This window comes from Hippocampus zosterae, chromosome 12 (genome assembly GCF_025434085.1).
Source record: "Hippocampus zosterae strain Florida chromosome 12, ASM2543408v3, whole genome shotgun sequence".
Lineage (NCBI taxonomy): Eukaryota > Metazoa > Chordata > Actinopteri > Syngnathiformes > Syngnathidae > Hippocampus > Hippocampus zosterae.
The window spans coordinates 20,334,001-20,354,541 of record NC_067462.1 but is presented as its reverse complement, the minus strand read 5'-3'; the positions used below and the strand labels follow the sequence as shown (position 1 = coordinate 20,354,541).

The following is a 20,541-nucleotide window of genomic DNA, read 5'->3' as shown; positions in this document are numbered from 1 at the left end:
TATATATATATATATATATATATATATATATATATATGTCTAATATAAATTGAAGACTAAAATAAACTGAAAACTCAAAATTGTCCTTGGGAGTGAGTGTGAGTGGTTGGATGTCTTTGTGCCCTCAAACCAACCAGTCAAGGGTGGAACCTGCCTCTCGCCCAAAACTAGTTTACAGTTTCCCTGCGGCCCGTGTAAGGATCAGTTTTATTAAAAACTGGATGGAAACACAAGATTTTGCCATTACACAGAGAAAAGGTCATAGTTTATTTGAAATGTACAAAGGCTATATACACTGTCACACAAAGTCAAAAGTATGTACTGCGGTAGTACATACACAGACACCAAAAGCTACCTAGAAATGAAGGGAACAAATACAAAACTTGGGACTTTGCCGAACGAGTATGCCAAAAACGGGATTCCGAATATCAAAGTCTGTCCCTTCCAGAATTTGCCATTCTGCAGTTCATCCATAGCCCAGGGGAGGAATGGATTGGAGCAAAAAAGCTGGTGGGGGTGATGTTATGAATGTGTTAATTAGAGTTGGATCCCATTAGGAACACACAGAGGTACTCGTATATTCTTTTAGAGAATGTTCTTCATCACACACAGGGGTCCAAATTCTGCTAGACCAAAGCATAGCCTTGTCCATTTCAATCGTTTACCCTTGTGGATTTGACACCATGGAGAGTTCATGCCTCTGCTCCAGAAGGACATCCTCAAAAGTTCATACCATGAGCTAAAAAGCAAAGTCAGTGGTCCCCGACGTTAGCTTTAAATGCTTGACCATGATTCTATACCTCTCATGTATGAGGTCAATTGGTTGCCGGGCATCCTGGTTACCTTTGTGGCATGATAGATGTATGGATAAGTCATAACACATTACAATTCCAAAAGCTTTTCACATAACTTGAAGGCAGTACCATTACATTAATATACTAAAAACTTGTTCTTTACCCAGTTCAAACATCTGTTTGAGCCAGAACTGTGATTACATGCTCATACTCAATATCCTTAGCAAGATAATTGGAAATGCTTTCAGTGCACCTCTATATACAGTGTATGTATGTGTGTAACATGTGTGTAGGTTGGAACTCGATCAAAACATCTAAATTCAGGGTTTGTAAATAATCCTAAAAATCAGTTCAATACACAACAGTACAAAAAAAAAACAAGTAGAAAAAGATCCCTGGGCAGAAGTGAACAGACTAAAAAAATAAGTGCCATTTTAGGACAGTTGAAAATGGTTGGTGCTAACACCTCGGGTGGTTTTGTGCTCACTACGAAAAGCGGGTAGGGGCAATGCTCCCATTAATTTTTCCAAGGTTTCGTTTTATTGCAAATGTTACAGGGTGTGCTATTAATACAGAATATTAAAAAAAAAAAGACCAAAAGATTCCCTATGAAAGGTTATACCCAGTTCCTTAGTTGAAATTGTATGGCATTGTGTGCAACATTATTCTGCACAATGTGTAGGCATCCTTTTTATTTTTATTTTTGTGACTTCCAAACGCATTAAATGTGCTGACACGTTGCCCCCACTGATGATGGTGCACGCAGCTCAAAGAGGCACGTCGTACCTACTTATATCGATGCAACAGGATGGTTGAATTACTTCATTGGGATGCAAACTCCTTTGCCTGTCTCCTATCAATCATCACATTCTAGTCCTCTATTTTGCTAGCTATGAGATGAGCTCGAATGTGTCTGTGTAATGGGTGTCCCGTGAAATTCTGACAAAAATTCTGCATTGTTTGGAATGCCAACTGCTATTAGTAATTTGTTTTAATGCATTAATTTATTTGTAATTAATTAATTGGAATTTCCCTTGTTAAGGTCCCAACACTAAAATACACACACACACACACACACATATATATATTTATAAACAAACATCTGTGGATGCCCGGGTCTAGCAGCACTCCATCAACGCCCGCACCCCACTGGGTGTCTGTGTGTTTGGATGAATTAAGCCTTTCCATTGCCTACTAGACTCTTGACAAATCCAACTTGATACAAATACATTATAACATTATCATACTGACGTACTGTAGACGGGGACAATATAACATGTAAAATGGCCTCCCATTCATTGTTCAGTCAGTGCTTTGTTTAGTCCATGTGTTCCTGATGTGTGAATTATTGAGGCTGAATGTCTTTGGTCCTAACTTATCATATTAAGGAACTTACTTTCTTCAGCCAGTGCTGTGAGCATTGAGCTCATGTCGCCAATGGCCATGTTGCCAATTCCAGCTGGTACGGATGCAAGTGTAACAGAATTGCGAGGGGTGGTGAGACGAGATGAATTCTGGGAGAGGCTTTGCAAAAGGCCAGGACTCAGAGTGCCTGACATCAGGCTGGAGTGATCCCCATCGTCTAACATGGAGTCAAAATCGATTTGGGTGTGTTCTGCAGCACCATTTCTACTTGTTGAAGAATCCACTGTACTGCTGGAGACCTGGTCGGCTCCTGGTGAGGCCATGTTGCTTGCCGCCATGTTGTTATTGGCAGGGATATGGTTGACATTGGGGGACACCGTAGCATCAAAGGTGGAAGGATTTTGTTCAAAAAAATGAACTTCACCTGTGTAGAACATTGCAGAGTTTGGATTCTCCGAGTTGTGTCGTAGGTTCGCTGACCCATTGGGTCTTTTTGGACTTGCCTCTGACGTATCGTTACGCATACCGGGGCTCGCATCAGACAACTTGGGTATTCTGTTCAATTGCATCATACCGGAACCAGGACGCTGTCTGCCACTTGGCTTGGGCTCTACTGGTGGTCTTGGTGGTAACATTGCACTGGTACCACGATGTACATTGCTGTGCTGGGATGACATATTATGGTGCTGCTGCTGATAAATCACATGGTTGACATGAGAATATTCATCAGTCTGTGTCCATCCTCTATAACTTTGCAGTCCTTGATCTATCACAATGTTCCGCGTTGGTCTCCCATTATTGGTTGCAGAAGTAGAATTTTGAACTGTGTCTTGACTAAACCCTTGTAGGGAACTTTGATCGTTACATTTCAAACTGGTGCATTGTCTTTGCTGAAGATGAGGGTTGTTCACCCTTCTGCTGTTGTGGTTTGCATAGCCCTGCTTAATCATATTCGGACTCGCAGGTACAACCTGCTGGTTGCTGCCGAGGCCTTGACCTTGGGCTTGGAAGGAACCAAAATTGTTCCTCTGTGGAACGACGGCTAGGTTCCCTCGAAGAGAATGTTGCTGTTTCGAGAGGTTTGTTACGGTATCCACAGTCCCTGAACTCACCTCATTCCACTGAACTGGCATATTATTCTTACTCATATGGGATGATGCTGAGAAAGGCTGTTGGGAGTCACAATGATCCAAATCCTGAGCAGATTGCATCATGCAGGCATCAACCAAGTGACCCCTTCTCTGGGAATAATATGAAGATGTTTGATAGCCCTGAGACTGGTTATTGAATTGGTAGTTCCCTTGTCCCAAGTTGTGAACTTGGGTGCCAGGGTTTTGTGACCTCAGGTATTGCACCATGTCATCTGGAAGAACTATATCATCCTCCGCACCCTGTTCAGCCCCAGTCCCCATCCCATCTACAGCCATGTTCTCCATAGCTACATTCTCTGAAATGCTTGGTGGTCTGGGGGTAAATGGGTAGCGCTGAAGGTTGCCATCAGAACGAGTGTAACCATGCAATGCCAATCCTTGGGGACATTCCGATGAATTGTTCATGCTGTTCATACTGTTATAGCGCTGCACGGCAGAAAGAGCCAGAGGGTCAAAGGTGGGATGACGCACTGGGTCACTGGCCCGTCGTGGAAGGCTGTTTGGTACCTCATGGGGCATCATGCTGTGGTTACCATATCCGATATCACTGCGTCGCCTGGGCACAGAGGGTGGCTGGTGGTACTGGTGCATTGAATATTCCTGAGAGTCACTATAGAGGGCCATGCGGGTCCTAAGGCTCATTCTCTCCATATTGGGTAGGGGCGTAGGTGGCGCTCCACCAATGGCAGCGGCATATTTTGCTTTGAGACGATAATGCTGAGCTGGAGTCAGACTTAGTAGGCTCGGGAGATTTCCTCCTCCCGCTCCACCGCCACTACCACCTCCGCATTGGCTAGCTTCACTGGATCGTCGGGACATATCAGTGGAGATTGGGTCATAGGAGTCCGCCGAGCTGATATTGTTATGGCGGTTGGCATCAAATTGGGATGCCTCACTGGAACGTCGGCTGGAGTAGCAAGGTGAGATGCCAGAGGAGCGCCGACTCATGGTGTATGCTGAGCTGATCGTGCTAGTTGTGCTATTACGCCGATCATTCAACTGGTTCAGCAGAGTGACTTCACACAAAGGCTGATCTCCCAATCGCTGACCGTTGTGTAAACTGTTTAGGTTACTTAAGGTGGAGTTTTCCAAAAGGGAACCTGCAGTTGCAAAGGAAATGATTAACGGACTTCATCGTTACATCTTGAATGAATGCTAATCAAGACAACAGAGTTTGCACTTACTAGCTGCAGGTATCGGGGGCAGCTTTGTGTTGTTGTGTTGGCCCTGTGGGGGTTGTGGTGCTGTATTCACCCATGGGCAGGAGTCTCTCACTGTCTTCAGTCTTTCTTTCTTGATAGTCTCCATTTTTATGGTAACTGCGCCACTATGACACACCGCTTTCCTCAGCTGAAGTCCCAATCCTGCCTGTTGCCCACCAGCAGGAACAGTCGAGTCAACCATAGGACACTCTTCCTGTGCACTCAGGTCCCCGAAGCTGCCCCCACTGTGCATGGCCATCTCTACCCCACTGTCGTTGTTGTTGGTGCTGCTGAGAGGTGATGGCTGACTGCTACATGATGAGTGACCACCAGGACTGGACTGATACATCTAGTGAGTGAGAGCAAGGAAGAAATTTATGTCACTAAATTATACAAACCAGAATATACCCCAACCTTGGTGGTACAATTAAAACACAGACAAAGGTGTCCACTGATTGTACATAATGTAGCACACATGGCAACTACTTGGCGGCCATAGTGTGAGTGTGAATGACTTTTTGTTTATACTGTATGTGCCCTTGGATCTCACCAATCTAGCTTGTACAACATTTTGTATCCCAGCATATATAATATTTATCCTACTTAAGTATTCATCTAAAATAAATTACATGACAGATCGTATTCAGTTACCTTTTTTCAATTTGTCCCTAAAATACATTGTTTTTTATAGAAAATGCAATACAACACATGAAACGCAAATATCCAGTGGGCAAATATATACCACTCAAAATATCCAGTCGTACAACCAATTTTCAAGGAATGCAGTCGAGTGTAAAGAATTAATATACAAATGTGCTTCAAGTAACTCTTCAAGTGTGCCTGGCATTTAACCAGAAATTGAGAAACCACATTTTGTTATGTTCCAAAGGCCCTGCTTTCCAAGATTGTGGTGTCTCGCTCTGAGCACTAAGGGGCACCACATAAGAGAGGTTTGTCGATAAGAGACGAGTACGAAACTAGAATGATCCTGGAGAATACCGCACTAATCAAATCCAACTGTTTGAAAGCGGTAGCCCAGACATTGACAGCTGGCCAAACCCAAACAAACTGTTACCATTCGGATGGATTACTCTATTAGAGCCATGAATTCTAAACTTCGACCTCTGCACTGTGAGGTCAACATGCTAACCACTCGCCTACTGGGCCACCTATTATAATTCATACATATGCAAATCAGTGTTATGGCCCAAACAAAGTAGCGTTCAGTGATTTTCCTAACAGCTCTATTGGCAGCTCTTCGTTCACAGAAGAAAATGCACAAGTGCAGTCACTGACAGGAAAACTGTCGTTGTGAGCCTACCGAAACATTTGAATATAAACACTGTTGTCATTGTGTTTTTTTGGTGATAACTGCTTCATGCAGGTATCCAAAATAAAAAGTAGCAGTTTTGTAAATATGCCACGTCGTTTAAAATGCAACAAGATCAATGGTGTGGTACACGAGGAGGCTTTAACTCCTGCAGGTTGGTTGAGTCACAAGACAGAGAAAATGTTAAGGGTGCTCACCTCAGTGATGACTATCCATTACGGAGGTTTTAAGGGAAAGAGAAAAGAATGTTCAAGCCAAAACGAAAAATCTGACTTGAGGATTCAGATAACTGTCAGTCAAATGTATAATGTGAAGCGTCATGTGAATACAAGAGAAAATTTACACAAGAGTGCTAGGGTGTGTATGTATAAAATCCCGATACAAACCAAAAGTTGTAAAAATATCACGGTTAAGGGTAAACGCATGAGCCTTTATGGAGACTTCTTCCTTCTTTCTTTCTTTTCTGATTGATATAAAAATGATCTATTTATATATAAACACATAACACGGGGTAGGACTAGATGAGTTTTTTTACTTCTTCCTACTCCCTTGAACATAATAATTGTGTTGAATGATGACTGATTTCTCTTTCCTTTTTACAATTTCACTTACCTTACTTTCTGTCAATTTACTACTGTATATGTTTTTATGTTCAATAAACAAACGAAAAATGTTAGTAAACGGGCAAACAGAGGGACACAAGTCATGCAAGTATTGTCATACTAACTTGATTGAATACTGATTTAATCAAGTTAGAATGACAATGACAACTTGGAAGAGTACAATCGCGACTCACAACGGAATTCTCAGTCTTGATTGATTTGACTTGGAGGCAGTCTTCCACGTTTCTTGTGGTGCCTTTGGCATCCCCACTCTCATCCACATTTCCCGTGCTGTTCTTCGAATGGAACTCATTCTCGCCATTGTCTTTGGGCGGTTGAAGTCCTCGAGGAGCGTCGCTTCGCTGCTTCTTGGTGACATGAGCCTCAGGGCCATGAACAGTCTTAACATGCTTTCTGAGAGAGCTGGGGTCTGTGTAGCGCTTGGTACAACCCGCAATCTTACATACATATGGTTTCTGTGGAGAGAAATCGCACACAATTTCTTTGAACGGAATTGCACTTTGACATCACGCAGACAAGAACCATAAGCAGATAATTAAAAAAGAAAAGACACATTTAGTTGACATAACTCATGACCCGAACAAATATAGATAAATGTTCAGATTGACAAGAGTTGCCAAAGTACAGTTGTAACATGCATGTGCACGCTGTACTCTCCATGAAGCTGCTTGACATACCTCATTAGAATGTGTGCGATTCTGGTGCTTGGCCCGATCTGAAGCATTTGAGAAAGCCTTGTTGCAGCCTTCATGCTCACACACGTAGGGCTTTTCCCCAGTGTGGGACCTCAGGTGGGTCTTGAGGTTCTCGAGGCGGGAGTAAGCTTTCACACAGCCCTCAAACTGCAAATAGACAGAAAGCCACAGTGTCACACGACTAAGAATGACTGCCAAAGGGATCCATCCACCCATTCCCTCCACCGCTTATCCCATTCAGGGTCACAGGGTGCTGGAGCCTATCCCAGCTTGACTTTGGGCCAAAGGTTGACTACCCCCTGAACTGATTGCTACCTAGTTGCAGGGCACATACAGACAGCCCACCATTCAGAGTAGACTCACATTCATACCATCACTGAGTGGGAAGTGAATATGCCCCAAGGTCACTTGTCATTGATGGTGTTGAGTTTATTCATGGAAGAAACCGGCGTACCCGGAGAAAATCCACGCAAGCACGGGGAGAACACGCAAACTCCATACAGGAAGGCCGGAGCCGGAATCGAACACTGCATCCCTGCACTGTGAGGTCAACGTGCTGTCCAATCAACCACCAGGCCGCCCTCAAATAGCATCTTTCATGTTTAAAAAAAATTACATTGAGATTTTCTTTAAAAATAACAAATGTCATTGTTAATGAGACCATGCAAATAATAAATCGTGCTGCAAATTGTCAGCATTCTCTCAATGAGGAATTAGGGACATATCTTCATAATGACCCCCACACCGTCATTACGTGCTCTATATCTATAAAAATATTTTCCAAAGAGCACACGGAAATGCTTGGAATCAGGTAAACAGTCCTTTGATGCATAATGTGCTTCAAGCCTCCATGATTTCAAGTCTTTATTCAATCCATATCAACAGCTTTTTTTCATGTTTTGTGAAAGGGCTTAATAAATGCTCATTAATAAAACTCATTGTGTACATTCAGTTGTTTAGTATCAGCAAATTCATGGATTTTGAGAATACAGAATACCATGAGTTAGCTCGCTTGGATTTCCCAGTGTTCTGTCAGGAATCTCTGGATATTTTGTACTTACTGTGCATTTATGTGGCTTTTCGCCCGTGTGTCTCCTCATGTGGACCACCAGCATATACTGGGCCTTGAAGGGCTTTTGCTCCCGTGAACACTCCACCCACCGACACACAAACTCCTTCTTTTCACCATGGATGTGGTCATTGTTGATGTGCTGAAGGGACAATTCAAGTCACAATGAGGCACATGTGCGCTCACGGGTACAGATCCGTGGCTTGATGACAACAATGAGTCAGCAAATTCTTGTCTTTTCCTACAAGCATGCGTACAATCATGACACACATTGTGAGTAATGCTGCCATAAATAATCTCTGGCAGGCATTGTGCCTCTGTCAACACTGAAAAAAACAACAACTATAAAAACATTGTCTGTTTGTACAGGCCGTCGGCAAGCTTGTGAGAAATGGGGACTTCCTCGGTCAAGGATTGGTTACCAGCTTGTATTTGCTCTCCGTGTATCTTCCTCGAACTCACCTGTTTATGGCTAGATATATGTTGTTTATTAAAATATTGTAACTTATATTGCAGAAAAAGAGTTTGACTTGTTGCCGCTTTGTCGCAAGGTCAATCTGCTTTGTTGTGCGCAGTTGTATGGAGATTAATTTTGGATGGAGGAACACGTGTGTAGTTCCACAGAGACCTCTAATTTCAAATTGCACCACATCTCCTTTATGTGGGGGCTTCTTGAAACAAGATTATTTTGGTGAGGCAGTAGCTGGTGCTCACAGGTGCACTTAACCCCCCCCCCCCCCCCCCCCCCCCCCCGAGTGCTTTAACAGATGTGGTCAAGACATTTGGAAGGGATAAATCCCAATTCCACCAAAAAGTGTTTAAGGTTGAGAGAATTTGCAATCTCATTCAAAATTGAGGCAGCTGTTGGCCACATATTATCTCAAACCTTACATTATTTGCTGGTTTGATATTTTTAACATGAGCAAACTGTCGCAAGTTGCGTCAGGAGTTGGAACAAACGTTCTTGACTTGTGGAGCTGAGAGCCCAAGGCTTCTCATTGACAATCTGTGAGTCTTACACATGCCTCCTGACCAGTGCTCTGAGGTGACTGACAGTCAATCACAAAATGGAAAGCGTATTAAAATGTCCTTCAAGAAATGGGGCAACACAGGTTTTCTAAACCCCAAAACTGCTGGCCTGATGATAGATTTATGAGTGGCCCTCTGGGCTTCAGGATTAGGCAGTGTTGCTGAGAGAGAGGTTATGGGTCAGGGGACTGACGGGGTGAGGGTCAGAGGCACACAGCTGCAAGGCTTGGGCCAAATTTGGCCAGAGCAGGAAGCCTCATTAACACTGAGTGTGCCAATTCAACAGGAAAGGATCAGTGGCGAAGGATCAATGACTGGTCAGTTTTCAGATCACGCTCCGTCAACATGAATTTAACAAGTTATTTGAACCTTTAACTTGAAAGCACTTAACCACAACAGACAAACTGATGAGGCGATAAAAGTTGTCTCAAGAAATAAGCTATCTTTTAAATTGATCGATAAAAACAATATACTGGATCTTAATAAACTAGGGCTAAATTCAGAATGCCAAAATTTTGAACCCATCCATATCTAAACTGGATGGCTCTTTTGTCGTCTGAATGGTGAAAAAGCACATGAAATCAGATTTTTGCGAGACGAATATACAGTATTTTGTACCGGGTTCTGTCCAAAATTTGGCAATTTTGGACTGTTGGTCGGTCACCACGTCTTCAAATCCCAGTACGTAGGTTTTAAAACCACAATGAGAAGCTAGTTTCATATTGTATTTGGACAGGAGGTCTCTCACTCTGAACAGCTCCAAACACAATGATCGGATTCGACTGTCCGTGACGTCACTCTACTACTACGCAAGACCCAACGTGCCAGACCAGAGAGTGCTAATCAGGGACATATTGGAACCAAAATTCAACCCGGACTATTCTTCGATGGCCAGGGGTGGGGAACGTGCTGCTGGTGAACATCACAGTGCGAATGGCGACTATCATGCACGTAATATTCGACGAGAGGGGGCAATATGGTTTGCGTCCAAGTGTGGAGTGGTGATATCAAACACTACACGTGTTGGAGGACGCCATCCATTCTGATGTCGTTGCTCCAGCAACCTGTCAGACTGGGTCAATAAAGTGACCCAGTCTGATCAGGGCCAGATCCCTTTGGGACACTTGACATTCAGCCCTAAAAACCATATTTGAAGAGGAATCTGATAGGAATAAGATCTGCCTGAAGTCTGAATGCAGCCAAAGTGTCCATTGATAAGATTGAAGGCAAACTCACATGTACAAGTTGGTCTTGGGTATCATACTCCTTTGTGCAACCCTCCCAGTGGCAGTTGGTCTCATATATGGCCTCAGGCTCCTGTTTGCACTCATCTTTATCAAGCTCCTCACTCAGGTCCAACATCCCTCCACTATGATCCTGCAGACAAGAGACAAAACATTGTCATGAAAAGTCATCAAGTCAAGTCAACTTTATTGTCAAATACGCTCTATGTGCAACATACAGCACAGATGAAATTTCTTTCAACTCAACCACAGTGCAACCACAGGAGAGAGAGGAGCCACTGCGGGCATTGCCATCAACAGAACAGTTAACATAAAATATCAAAATAATACAACACAACACATAAGATACAGACAGTCATGCAATCTGAACCACTTTTCCTGCATACACGTTGTTCGAAGCAGTTACAGATGAAAGAGGAGAGAATCAAAGTGTCCTTTCACAAGTACGTCATTGGCATATGTTGATCAATGCCTTTCATTGCGATCACAAAAACAGATCACCCGCAGCTCATACTTTGCAGCCTGCAGCCACTTTAAACAACAGCTTGTGTGCGGTGCAGCGTTAATGCCATGCGATCAACCGACATCCCCTTTGCGAGTTCCTGTTCGATCGCGAATGATGCAATGGGCACCCCTGCCTTACAAGATATCAGAGTGCCTTAGAAAATTGAAATCATGCGCTATGCCAATTTAGTACCAGCTAATGCGAATGGTAACAGCAGGAGGACTTAAAGTTAACCAATAAATAAGCGCTACACATTAAATGGCAACGCCACTGACCTCCCGTGGATGGACGCACACTGGAAAACACCCCCCCCAAAAGAAAAACTCCTTTGTCGAGTTGTAAAGCTCTGAACTGCGCGCCACTCTTAAAACTGCTTAAGAATTTGCTCGTCAAGCAGGTCACTCTCTCTCTCTCCCCTCTCTTTCAACGAATTTGCACTTATCTTTAGAATGGTCATTTTGGTCTGAAAAAGTCAAAAATCTACTGATCGGCAGAAAATTGTCATAACTGCAACCGATAGAGCAATTTTTAACATTGAGACAAAGAACAACCAAGAGAGCCTTTCACTTTTCGTTGTATTTTTATGATATTTTATACGTTATATTTTATTTTGTATTCATATTATAGGGTATCACTTCTCTTGTAATCCACCAGGTATAGATTTTTTTGTCATTGCACATGTCTGGGATCGCTTTTCCAGATTTGCCAATCTAAAATTGTATCGTCTTAATCAGATCCAAATATAAAGTGTTCCATATTTTATGAGTGTTCTAGAAAAAGTTCTTTTGAATTTCCTCACCAGAGAGGTTGGTGAGATGGGCAGAGGTCCTTCGACTTCCATTTTAACCTTTGTCCTTTTGGAGTTTAATGGGTTGACTGTGCTGCTCACCGCTGAATCTCCACTTGCATTCTGAAGGATAGATATGCCAGACATTGTCACGTCGTCACAGACATTGTTCAATTCCAATCTAGGTGAAGAGGAAGCCATAAGTCAGACCGCGACCAGCTGTGGAGACTAAACAATTTAGACTGGTTTATGATGGCCCAAGCCGCAGGGAAATATGAAAGTAAAAGGAGTTATTACTCTTGTAAGGGAGGGGGAAGGGCCGTTTGTGGGTATTAACAAGGAGGGGGCTTTGATCTGCTCAATGATTCTGAACTTGAAAAAAAAGACAAAGAAACACATGTTTTTTTTTAAAGCGCTTATGGAGTTGAGAAAAAAAAAGACATTTTATTAAAAGTAAACCAGCTTATAAAGTGGTACAGGAGTGAGCAGGCTCTGAATCCCACCCTGAATCCCTGACTAGCATTAGCATGTATACAGATTTCAGTGTTCGTGTGGTTAGTTTTGCTATTGGCAGGAAGACCGAATCTCCCAGTGTTGAAAATGATTTTGGGGCGGCTCCACTTTCAATATACATATGTCGCAAACTGAGTCACTGAGTGGGAAGTTTACACGAGGAGTCTCTTTTGTGTAAACAGTGGACTGATAAGAGGAGACAGAAGGCAGACCGACTGCAAATCAGTCTTTTGCATATTTCTAAGGGGAGGCATCATTCATCCATTCATTTTCTGATTTTCTCATCCTCAGAAGGGTCACAGGGCGTGCTGGAGCCGATCCCAGCTGTCTTCTGGCAGTAAGGGGGGCGGATGTGTGCCCAGCCAATCGCAGGGCACACATAGTTGAACAACCATCCGCGCTCACACTCATACCTCAGGACAATTTAGTGTTCAATCAGACTTTGTTTTTGGAATGTGGGAGGAAACCGGAGTACCCGGAGAAAACCCACGCAGGCACGGGGAGAACGTGCAAACTCCACACAGGAAGGAATCGAACCCTGCACCTCTGAACTTTGAGGATGACAACGCACTAACCAGTCGACCACCGGGCCGCCTGACACATCATCAAAAAAAAAAAGTAAAATATATGACAACAAAAGGTCATTTGGGCTGATAAACATCTCTCAAGGAGGCATGAGAACATATCCATCAATATCATCGGTCAACCATTCCGGTTCATCTGTCAATTCAGTCCCACCTGATTGGTTTCTGAGTTGCCGCTGTTATGGGAGGCGGACATAGGCGGAGTGGTCAGAGAATGCTGGCGGGCAGAGAACGAGGACGGTGGCGGTTGAATGAGAGGGGGAGTGTGGCCAAAGGCATTCAGACTCCTCTGTTGTGACAACAACTGCTGATACGCCACCGGGTTAATGGGATGAGGGAAGCTGAATGAAGGGCTGGGAGAGAAAGAAAAGGAGAGGCCATTATATCACAGGAGAGACGAACAAGTTTTGCTGTCGACACAAAAAAAGTCAGTGCTTCAAAAAATTGACTGCTCTTGCCAGATGAGAATCACCTTCCCCGATCAAGGAGTTCTATTAGAGTTCTCTGTGGAGTATGTGTTGAAGATATCTACATATAATCTACATACCTGATTCCTCCAACAGAGAGGTGTCCATAAGAGCTGCTGGCAGCCGAACTAGAGCGTGAGTTGTTGATGTAGGCAACCAGGGAGTTGGGTGAGGTGCGGATCATGGTCTGCAGGTCAATGCTGGCATCTGATAGTGGAGAGATGGATAGCGCCCTCTTCCTGCTCAGTCGGGGTGTCATCCGAGGACTGGAGAAACGTGAAACTGTACACAAACCAAAAAGCCAAACCTTGCAATACTAGCATCCTTTCCTGCGTGCTTGCTAATTAACCAGAATATGTCATCCAGCAGTCAAACGGGTGAGTGAAAAGTGAGAACATTTCCATGCGCTAATCCTCATCTTCAACTAAATACAGCAGAAGCAAGTGTTTGCCTTGGGGAAAAAAAAACTCCCGTGGAGGTCACGTTCATGCTAGGCTACTACGCTATCTCTTGCATCTCTTACTTGCACAAACAGCTCTCCTGTTTAACATTTGCATCCTCTTATGCATACTGAATCCCTACCAATCTTTCCCAGTAATTACCATGATAACAATCGCTTTCGGACCACTTCACTTGGGCAAGTTAAATGGAGGCAATTCCAACAAATTGATCTCAGAATACCATTAAAGAGAACTAGCCTGACTCAGACAGATTGGGCACATAGACAGCTGCTGGATTTAGTCGTTATCGGGTTGTTGTTGTTGTTTTAGGTGTTTTAAAAAAAACTCTTTTGTTTTCAATAAAGAGCGGAAGGAAATAATGGGACGACTTTCTCTTGACCTTGAATCAAATGCTATTTATTTCCAGGACACACTAATTGTCCCTCACTCTTGCTGATTTATTTCTTTATATGATTGAGCCATGACAACACACACGCCAAAACACACACTTAGTCAGAGAATAATCCCTTGTTTGGATCGACAACTGCTGAATTATAATGTGAGAGGATAGATGGCAGGACTTCTTGTTTGAGCGCATGTGTAATTAGGTCTTGGAGCAGACATTATCAGAGGCGAGAGAGGCAGGAAGCTCTTAATGGCCATATCACACCTCACCTAAGTACATGCAGCAACCTGACACACAGTTTCGACAGCTCAACTCCCGTCAATGCACAGCAATGACAGAGTTGTCGGTCGCTCTCACAACACTCACAGCCAAATGAATCCTGGCACCATAATTACCGTGCCAGATCCATAGCCATAAACGAGGTTCTTACTCCCTAAACTATTACGTTTGGAGGTAGTTGTTGTAAAGTACAGACATATGCACTTAGTTAAAAGGCCCATGGAAGGCAACAGCAGTCTCGGGGATAATAGCGGAAAAAAAAAAGATGTGGCAAAAAGTAAAAGTCACAATACCCCCACATAGTGTGTACCACTTTGCTATCGTAAAAAAATGGCAACTTTCTCTAATTTCTAAAGGACATGTAGAATCAGGCAGGCTCCATTTAATTAGGAATCATGGGTGTGGAGCTCTTTCTTACAAGCAATGCTTCAAATGGGTTAAACATGCGGATGTGATTATTTGTATTATTATGATCATTTTTTTTGCGACGCCGAGCAGTGTCACATTGCCAAGAGTTTTAATGTCTGATATGCGTATGCATAATCCCTTATATAAAACAGGAAACGGGCTTCGCAGTCTGGCAGTCTGGTAGTCTGGTAGTCTGGTAGTCTGGTAACCTGGCGCCTGCCTTGCCCATCTGAGCGGTTTTCCCAAATCAAAGCCCCCCCCGTCAAACCACCTCTTCAAGCAATACACCAACTCTCAAGAAGTTGTCATGTGCTTTCTTTCAACCTTCACAAATGAATAGGCGAGTTTGGAAGCTTGGGGTTGTGCCAAAGGATGTCATTGGTCATGCAGCTTGAAATAAATTGTCACTCCTTGGCAATAAGTGTTTCATAGGTGGCACCTATAAATGAATGGGTTAGCGGGTTCCGGCAGGGAGGGAGAAAACAGATGTGCAGGTAATGGTTGCTCGGAAATGTGCATTTGGATTGAATATCACAATGTGTGTGTGTGTGTCCTCATTTGTAACTTTGCCCTGTGGCAATACAATGACAGCCGGTTCTGATTGTGGAACCCGTATTTATATTGAGTCATAATTACAGGCACACACCCACACACTGATGTAAGCACAGCAAAATAATGTCACAAAGCCTGGTAGGAAGGAGTGTACATACACGAGAGTGTGCTTTGGACCTGTTCTAGAGTTGTTGTTTCATGTCCCCTAATGTTTCTCTTCTTCATTCTAATCGCATGGATGCTACAAAATTCTGCACACAACCACTACCGGTATAGTTTTCGACAGTAACAATCTTTCTTGGGGAAAAAAAACGACTGAACAAACCATGAAACTTGTTTTGCGGAAGAAATGTGGGCTCAGTGACTCATTTAACGATCAAGATGTTGCTGACAGTTTACAGCAGAGCTGCGAAGAGATGTCTATTTGGCCTGAAACAGTGAATAGTCGTTGGCTTGTCCCCCTTGACCTTGACATAGGTAAATAAAACCACATCTTACTCCCCCTCTGAGATGAACAGGACCTACTCTACATGAGACCGACAGCCCTGCTAGACTTCTTGAATTGATGCCAGCAGGACTCATGGCCTCCACATCTCCAGCCAGCCACCTCCATGGGCTGCCAGAGAGGGGAAATGTATATTTTCCCTGGTAAATTTGACAAATACCAACACTGTGATTTTATATGAGCAAAGGAACTTGCATTGAGTCCTTCATGAGCCCCCAGTGTCCAAGCCAAACGCTGCTGTTGTGATTAACAGTGTGTTTATGCACATACTCACACCCATGTGCTCATGAACCAACATATAGTTAAGTGTTTGTGTGTATAGCCGAAAGTCAAAGCCCCGCCTCCCAATCGCCTCACCACCACATCAGTACACACAACTATCTCTCTCTCCCTGACTGCTGCATTGACAGTGAAATCCCTCATTCCGCAGGCTGGCAGACATTTACTTTGGCTGCTGCTTTTGTTATGGGAACCTCAACACCTTCCTAAAAGCCAACCTGATATTTTTCTGCCCACCCACCCTTGACAGCCTCTATGGCAAACTTCATTCTGAATGCCTCCCACTGTAACATCTGGAAATGTAATTTCATTTACCTTCGCACGGTTGGTCAAGTATCAGTGCATATTAATCGTTATACATTAATCAATGCCGTCATCCAGTGCTGTTTTAGGTACAGTGCGGTGTACTGTTAAGGCATAGCCAGTACTGTATACATCGTATGTAAAGCTTATCCGGCTGTATTAATTTCAAGTACTGTCTTTTCCGCACAATAAGGCGCACCTAGAAGCATTCCATTTTTGAAAAAGACGACAGTGCACCCGACAATCTGATGCGCCTAAGATAAAGAAACTGTAACTCTCTTTAGATTCTGCATTGATTTGTTTCCCTGTTAGTGGTCCTCCGTCATCTAGTGGTGATTATTAGCAGGAACCAATTATAACCTAAAAGGGTTCTTCTGCCTGACACTAATTGACATGTGCATTCGCCATGACACACTCAAACAGACAACTACTTTGTGAGCTCTGTGCAGCCATTATGAAACAAAGATACGACCAAAAGTATAGTTAAGATGTGACTAAATGTAGGAAGACGGAGACAAGCAAGACTTCTAAGGATTTCGAGCCCGTTGTGGATGTGAGCCCACGAGGTGTGTGTGCGCGCCATTTTGTTGAATCAGTTGTCTTCATAATTTCTGTCTTTCATTTATTGTTTTGTAATGCTTATATTTATATGTTTCATATCCGTGTTTGTGACCAGTTCTCGTGGCTTTGCTGGTTGTGAAGGCTCTTAATAATAAAGCTGTATTGTATTGTATCCCTTGAGTTTAGCACCATCTAATTGATGCATAGTGCAACCGCAGCCACTATCGTAGTGAAGGTGCGCTTTATAATCCGAAGCGCCTTATAGTGCAGAAAATATGGCAATGCTCCCTCCACACTTGAAACTTTAAAATCAGTGATTGGTGATACAGCATACATTTAGTATACTTACAGTACATCTTTCCATCCATCCATACATAAATAAATAGCATTTTCAAATTATCTGCCTTTATTGCCGACCTCTCAACTCTATCCTTGCGGCATCCTCGTGATGATCTTTGTCTTAAAAATAGAGCATTCTGGAAAAGAGTTCAATCAAAGGTCTAGAAAATGTACTTTCGCTTGGGTAAAACCACCGGTGTGAGTAGGTGTCTGATGAGCCATACTGGGGTCACTGAGGCCTCCTAAATTTTGCGGTGGGTCTACTGAGTATTATATACACGTAAAGTATTTACTTTTTTTTTTTGCTATGGTTTTATCTGTGTTGCCATCCAAAGCAAACACCAAGAAATGAAGCACATATTTACCACCTCAGCCTCTACTCGTCTTCTCATCCCCTGGCTGTAAATAAGGTCTTTGATTCAGGCTAAGGCTGCCAGGGCAGACCATTAGGTGGCTGCCTGGGTCTATATGGGCGCTGTGTACTCTCAAGGCCGCAATACAAGCACCTCCATGCAGGTCCCATGCCAAATCTTGACCACATGATCACCACTAGTATATGATGGAACACAAACTAATAGTCGCCACGATGGTGAATGTCAATGTGGGCACAGCATTGGAACATGTAGTCGGGGTTGAGGGGTATTTGATCACTGCATTTGTGTCTTGTAGTGACTTTCAAAATGTCAGAGGTGGGCAACGGGGGACAACATTTTTTATGGATTGGTTCCACCCTGTGCTGTTGACCATCAATAGCTGAAAAAAACGCCAGCTTTCATGAGCAGAAGGTTCAAAAGGAAAAATAGGGATGATGGGGACCTTTAATCTTCAGATTGATATTGTCTGATATTGTTTAGGATAACAGTGCAAATACACATTAAACATTATTTCATCGAGACACATTACGGGCAGATGTAACCAGGCATGTTTTCGTTTACTACAAGAAACTCAGCCAATTAGGAAACCAAAATAGTACCATAGACAGAAAGGGAAGACCGAGCGGGTCTTCTTTTACTTTCCTGTTTTTGTAATGTAAATCATTCTTGAAACAACTTGATACATTGATCTATGAAAGAAGGAATATATAAATCTTGAATATATTGAAGTTAAAGTTTCAGAATGTGTATTATTTATAGTGGTGTGAAGTTTGTAACCTCACACGCACGCAGGCACAAATACTGGCAACTCAGTATGGATGCTGTATAACAGCAATAAAACCTATTTCAATAGCTGCTATTACGGATTTTATAATTTAACATTTTTAAATGTTGTACTTTCAACAGCCAAAGTTGCTCTCCAAACAAGATTAGACACCAAATAACTGTATAAAAACTGCAGCAAAATAAAAACACCTATTGACTCATTAACCCCACCTGAAAGTGAGTGCAGTTGTTCTTACCATCCACTGGACTGATGTAATCCGGTAGATGAGCAGCCGCTGCTGCTGCCGCTGCCGCTGCACCGCTCTGCATCAAAAGGTCACCATATGGGTTTCGCTGACTAGCACTGGCCATCAGATGGTAGAATTCTGTGGGGTTGGCCCCTGGCGGTGGTGGAGGGAGCGTGAATAGGGCCCGGTCTTTTAGGTGTTCATGGGTAACTACAGAAAGAATGGGAAACAAAAATTCAAGGTCAGGGCAGAAACCTTAATGTTCAACCTCTGAAAAAAGCATACAAAGAAGAAATTATTTTTTTGTCATAGTATTTTTTTTGTCATAGTATATAGCATTGCATCACAAAAGAACTTTATCGCGTTCATGCAGGTAAGGGAGACATGTCACAGTGATGGGCCAGCACCTTCACAGGTAATCAAGAAGCAGACTAGAAACTCTCCATTTACCAGTTCACTGTTCACAAGTTCCATTTTTTTCAAAGTTTGGTGTTATTTTGGTGTTGTTGAGTAAATCAAAACAAGTATGTCTCCCCACTTTCCCTGTTCTCAGTCTCCCCACCTCAACCCCACCGGCTTGAGGTCTGTTTGAGGTTTCTTCCTTTTCCATGACACTGTCCCCAAATGCTTGCCAGGTGGTTTCCTAAAATAAATACAGTGTAATGAAAATGTATGTGCCTTCTTCTCAAGATCGTTTTTTGCATAGTTATGCTACTTTAATGTTTATAATCATTTATCAAATGTAAATATCAAACAAAGACAACCCAAGTAAACGTCCATCCATCCATCCATGATCCTCACAAGGGTCGCGGGGGGTGCTGGAGCCTGTCCCAGCTGACTTCGGGCACTGGGCGGGGGACACCCTGAATCGGTTGCCAGCCAATCGCAGGGCACACAGAGACGAACAACCATCCACGCTTACATTCACACCTAGGGACAATTTAGAGCGTTCAATCAGCCTGCCATGCATGTTTTTTGGAATGTGGGAGGAAACCGGAGTACCCAGAGGAACCCCACGCAGGCCCGGGGAGAACATGCAAACTCCACACAGGGAGGCCGGAGGCGGAATTGAACCCGGTACCTCGGCACTGTGAAGTCGACGTGCTAACCACTGGACTACCGGGCCACCCCAAGTAAATGTTTCACTACCTTGCCTCAACAGGACTTGGATGACTTGCTCGGATTGTTGGAACCATGAATTCTGCTTTTTACCACAAAATGCTGAGGGACAATGTTCAGCCATCAGTTCATGCCCTCGTGCTGAAGCATGGTTGGGTTCTGCATCACAGCAACGTGATTTGATGTCTGCCTTCCCTTTTCTCCAATTTCTTGTCACACCCCATTGGTGATATGTTTGTGGACAGTGACATGGGCTTTGATGGATTAATATGCATGATGGTAGAATGTCAATGGTTTGGGGTTAGGATGACCACACAGCTGAAACTGGGTATGCAAAGCCTGATTCCTCTCGCTCTTGCTCTATTATACAAAATACATTGACATTGCATAACATTCCATGCAGATGAAGTAAAAATCTTGATCAATCAGCACCTACAACAGTTTTGTGCATCACACCGGTTGTCTATGCCTCAACAGTCATCATCCAGTTACACAGTGTGACTTTTGGCTTTGGATTGTCTGTGTCTGACCTTATCAACACACACAGCAAGAGTACTTCAATGTTGTATCGTTGCAAAATTGATAATGAGAAAAAAAAACCTTAT

The 20,541-nt window shown here is 43.3% G+C and overlaps 2 protein-coding genes across 2 annotated transcripts in view; both read right to left on the bottom strand.

The window, feature by feature from the left end:
• LOC127612067 (cell surface glycoprotein 1-like) overlaps positions 1-20,541 on the bottom strand; it is a 259,014-nt gene that overhangs the window by 94,778 nt on the left and 143,695 nt on the right. The gene's annotated exons all lie outside the window — the stretch shown is intronic.
• The window catches only part of gli2a (GLI family zinc finger 2a), a 93,129-nt gene continuing 72,823 nt past the window's right edge, over positions 236-20,541 (bottom strand). The window contains exons 5-14 of the mRNA XM_052082995.1: positions 18,827-19,027; positions 13,439-13,640; positions 13,046-13,244; positions 11,807-11,917; positions 10,495-10,635; positions 8,222-8,371; positions 7,143-7,307; positions 6,639-6,920; positions 4,495-4,861; positions 236-4,410 (exon numbers count right to left, since the gene is read on the bottom strand). Of these exons, the coding sequence (XP_051938955.1) occupies positions 2,165-4,410; positions 4,495-4,861; positions 6,639-6,920; positions 7,143-7,307; positions 8,222-8,371; positions 10,495-10,635; positions 11,807-11,917; positions 13,046-13,244; positions 13,439-13,640; positions 18,827-19,027 (4,064 nt within the window). The 3' untranslated portion in view covers positions 236-2,164. The remainder of the gene's footprint in view (positions 4,411-4,494; positions 4,862-6,638; positions 6,921-7,142; positions 7,308-8,221; positions 8,372-10,494; positions 10,636-11,806; positions 11,918-13,045; positions 13,245-13,438; positions 13,641-18,826; positions 19,028-20,541) is intronic.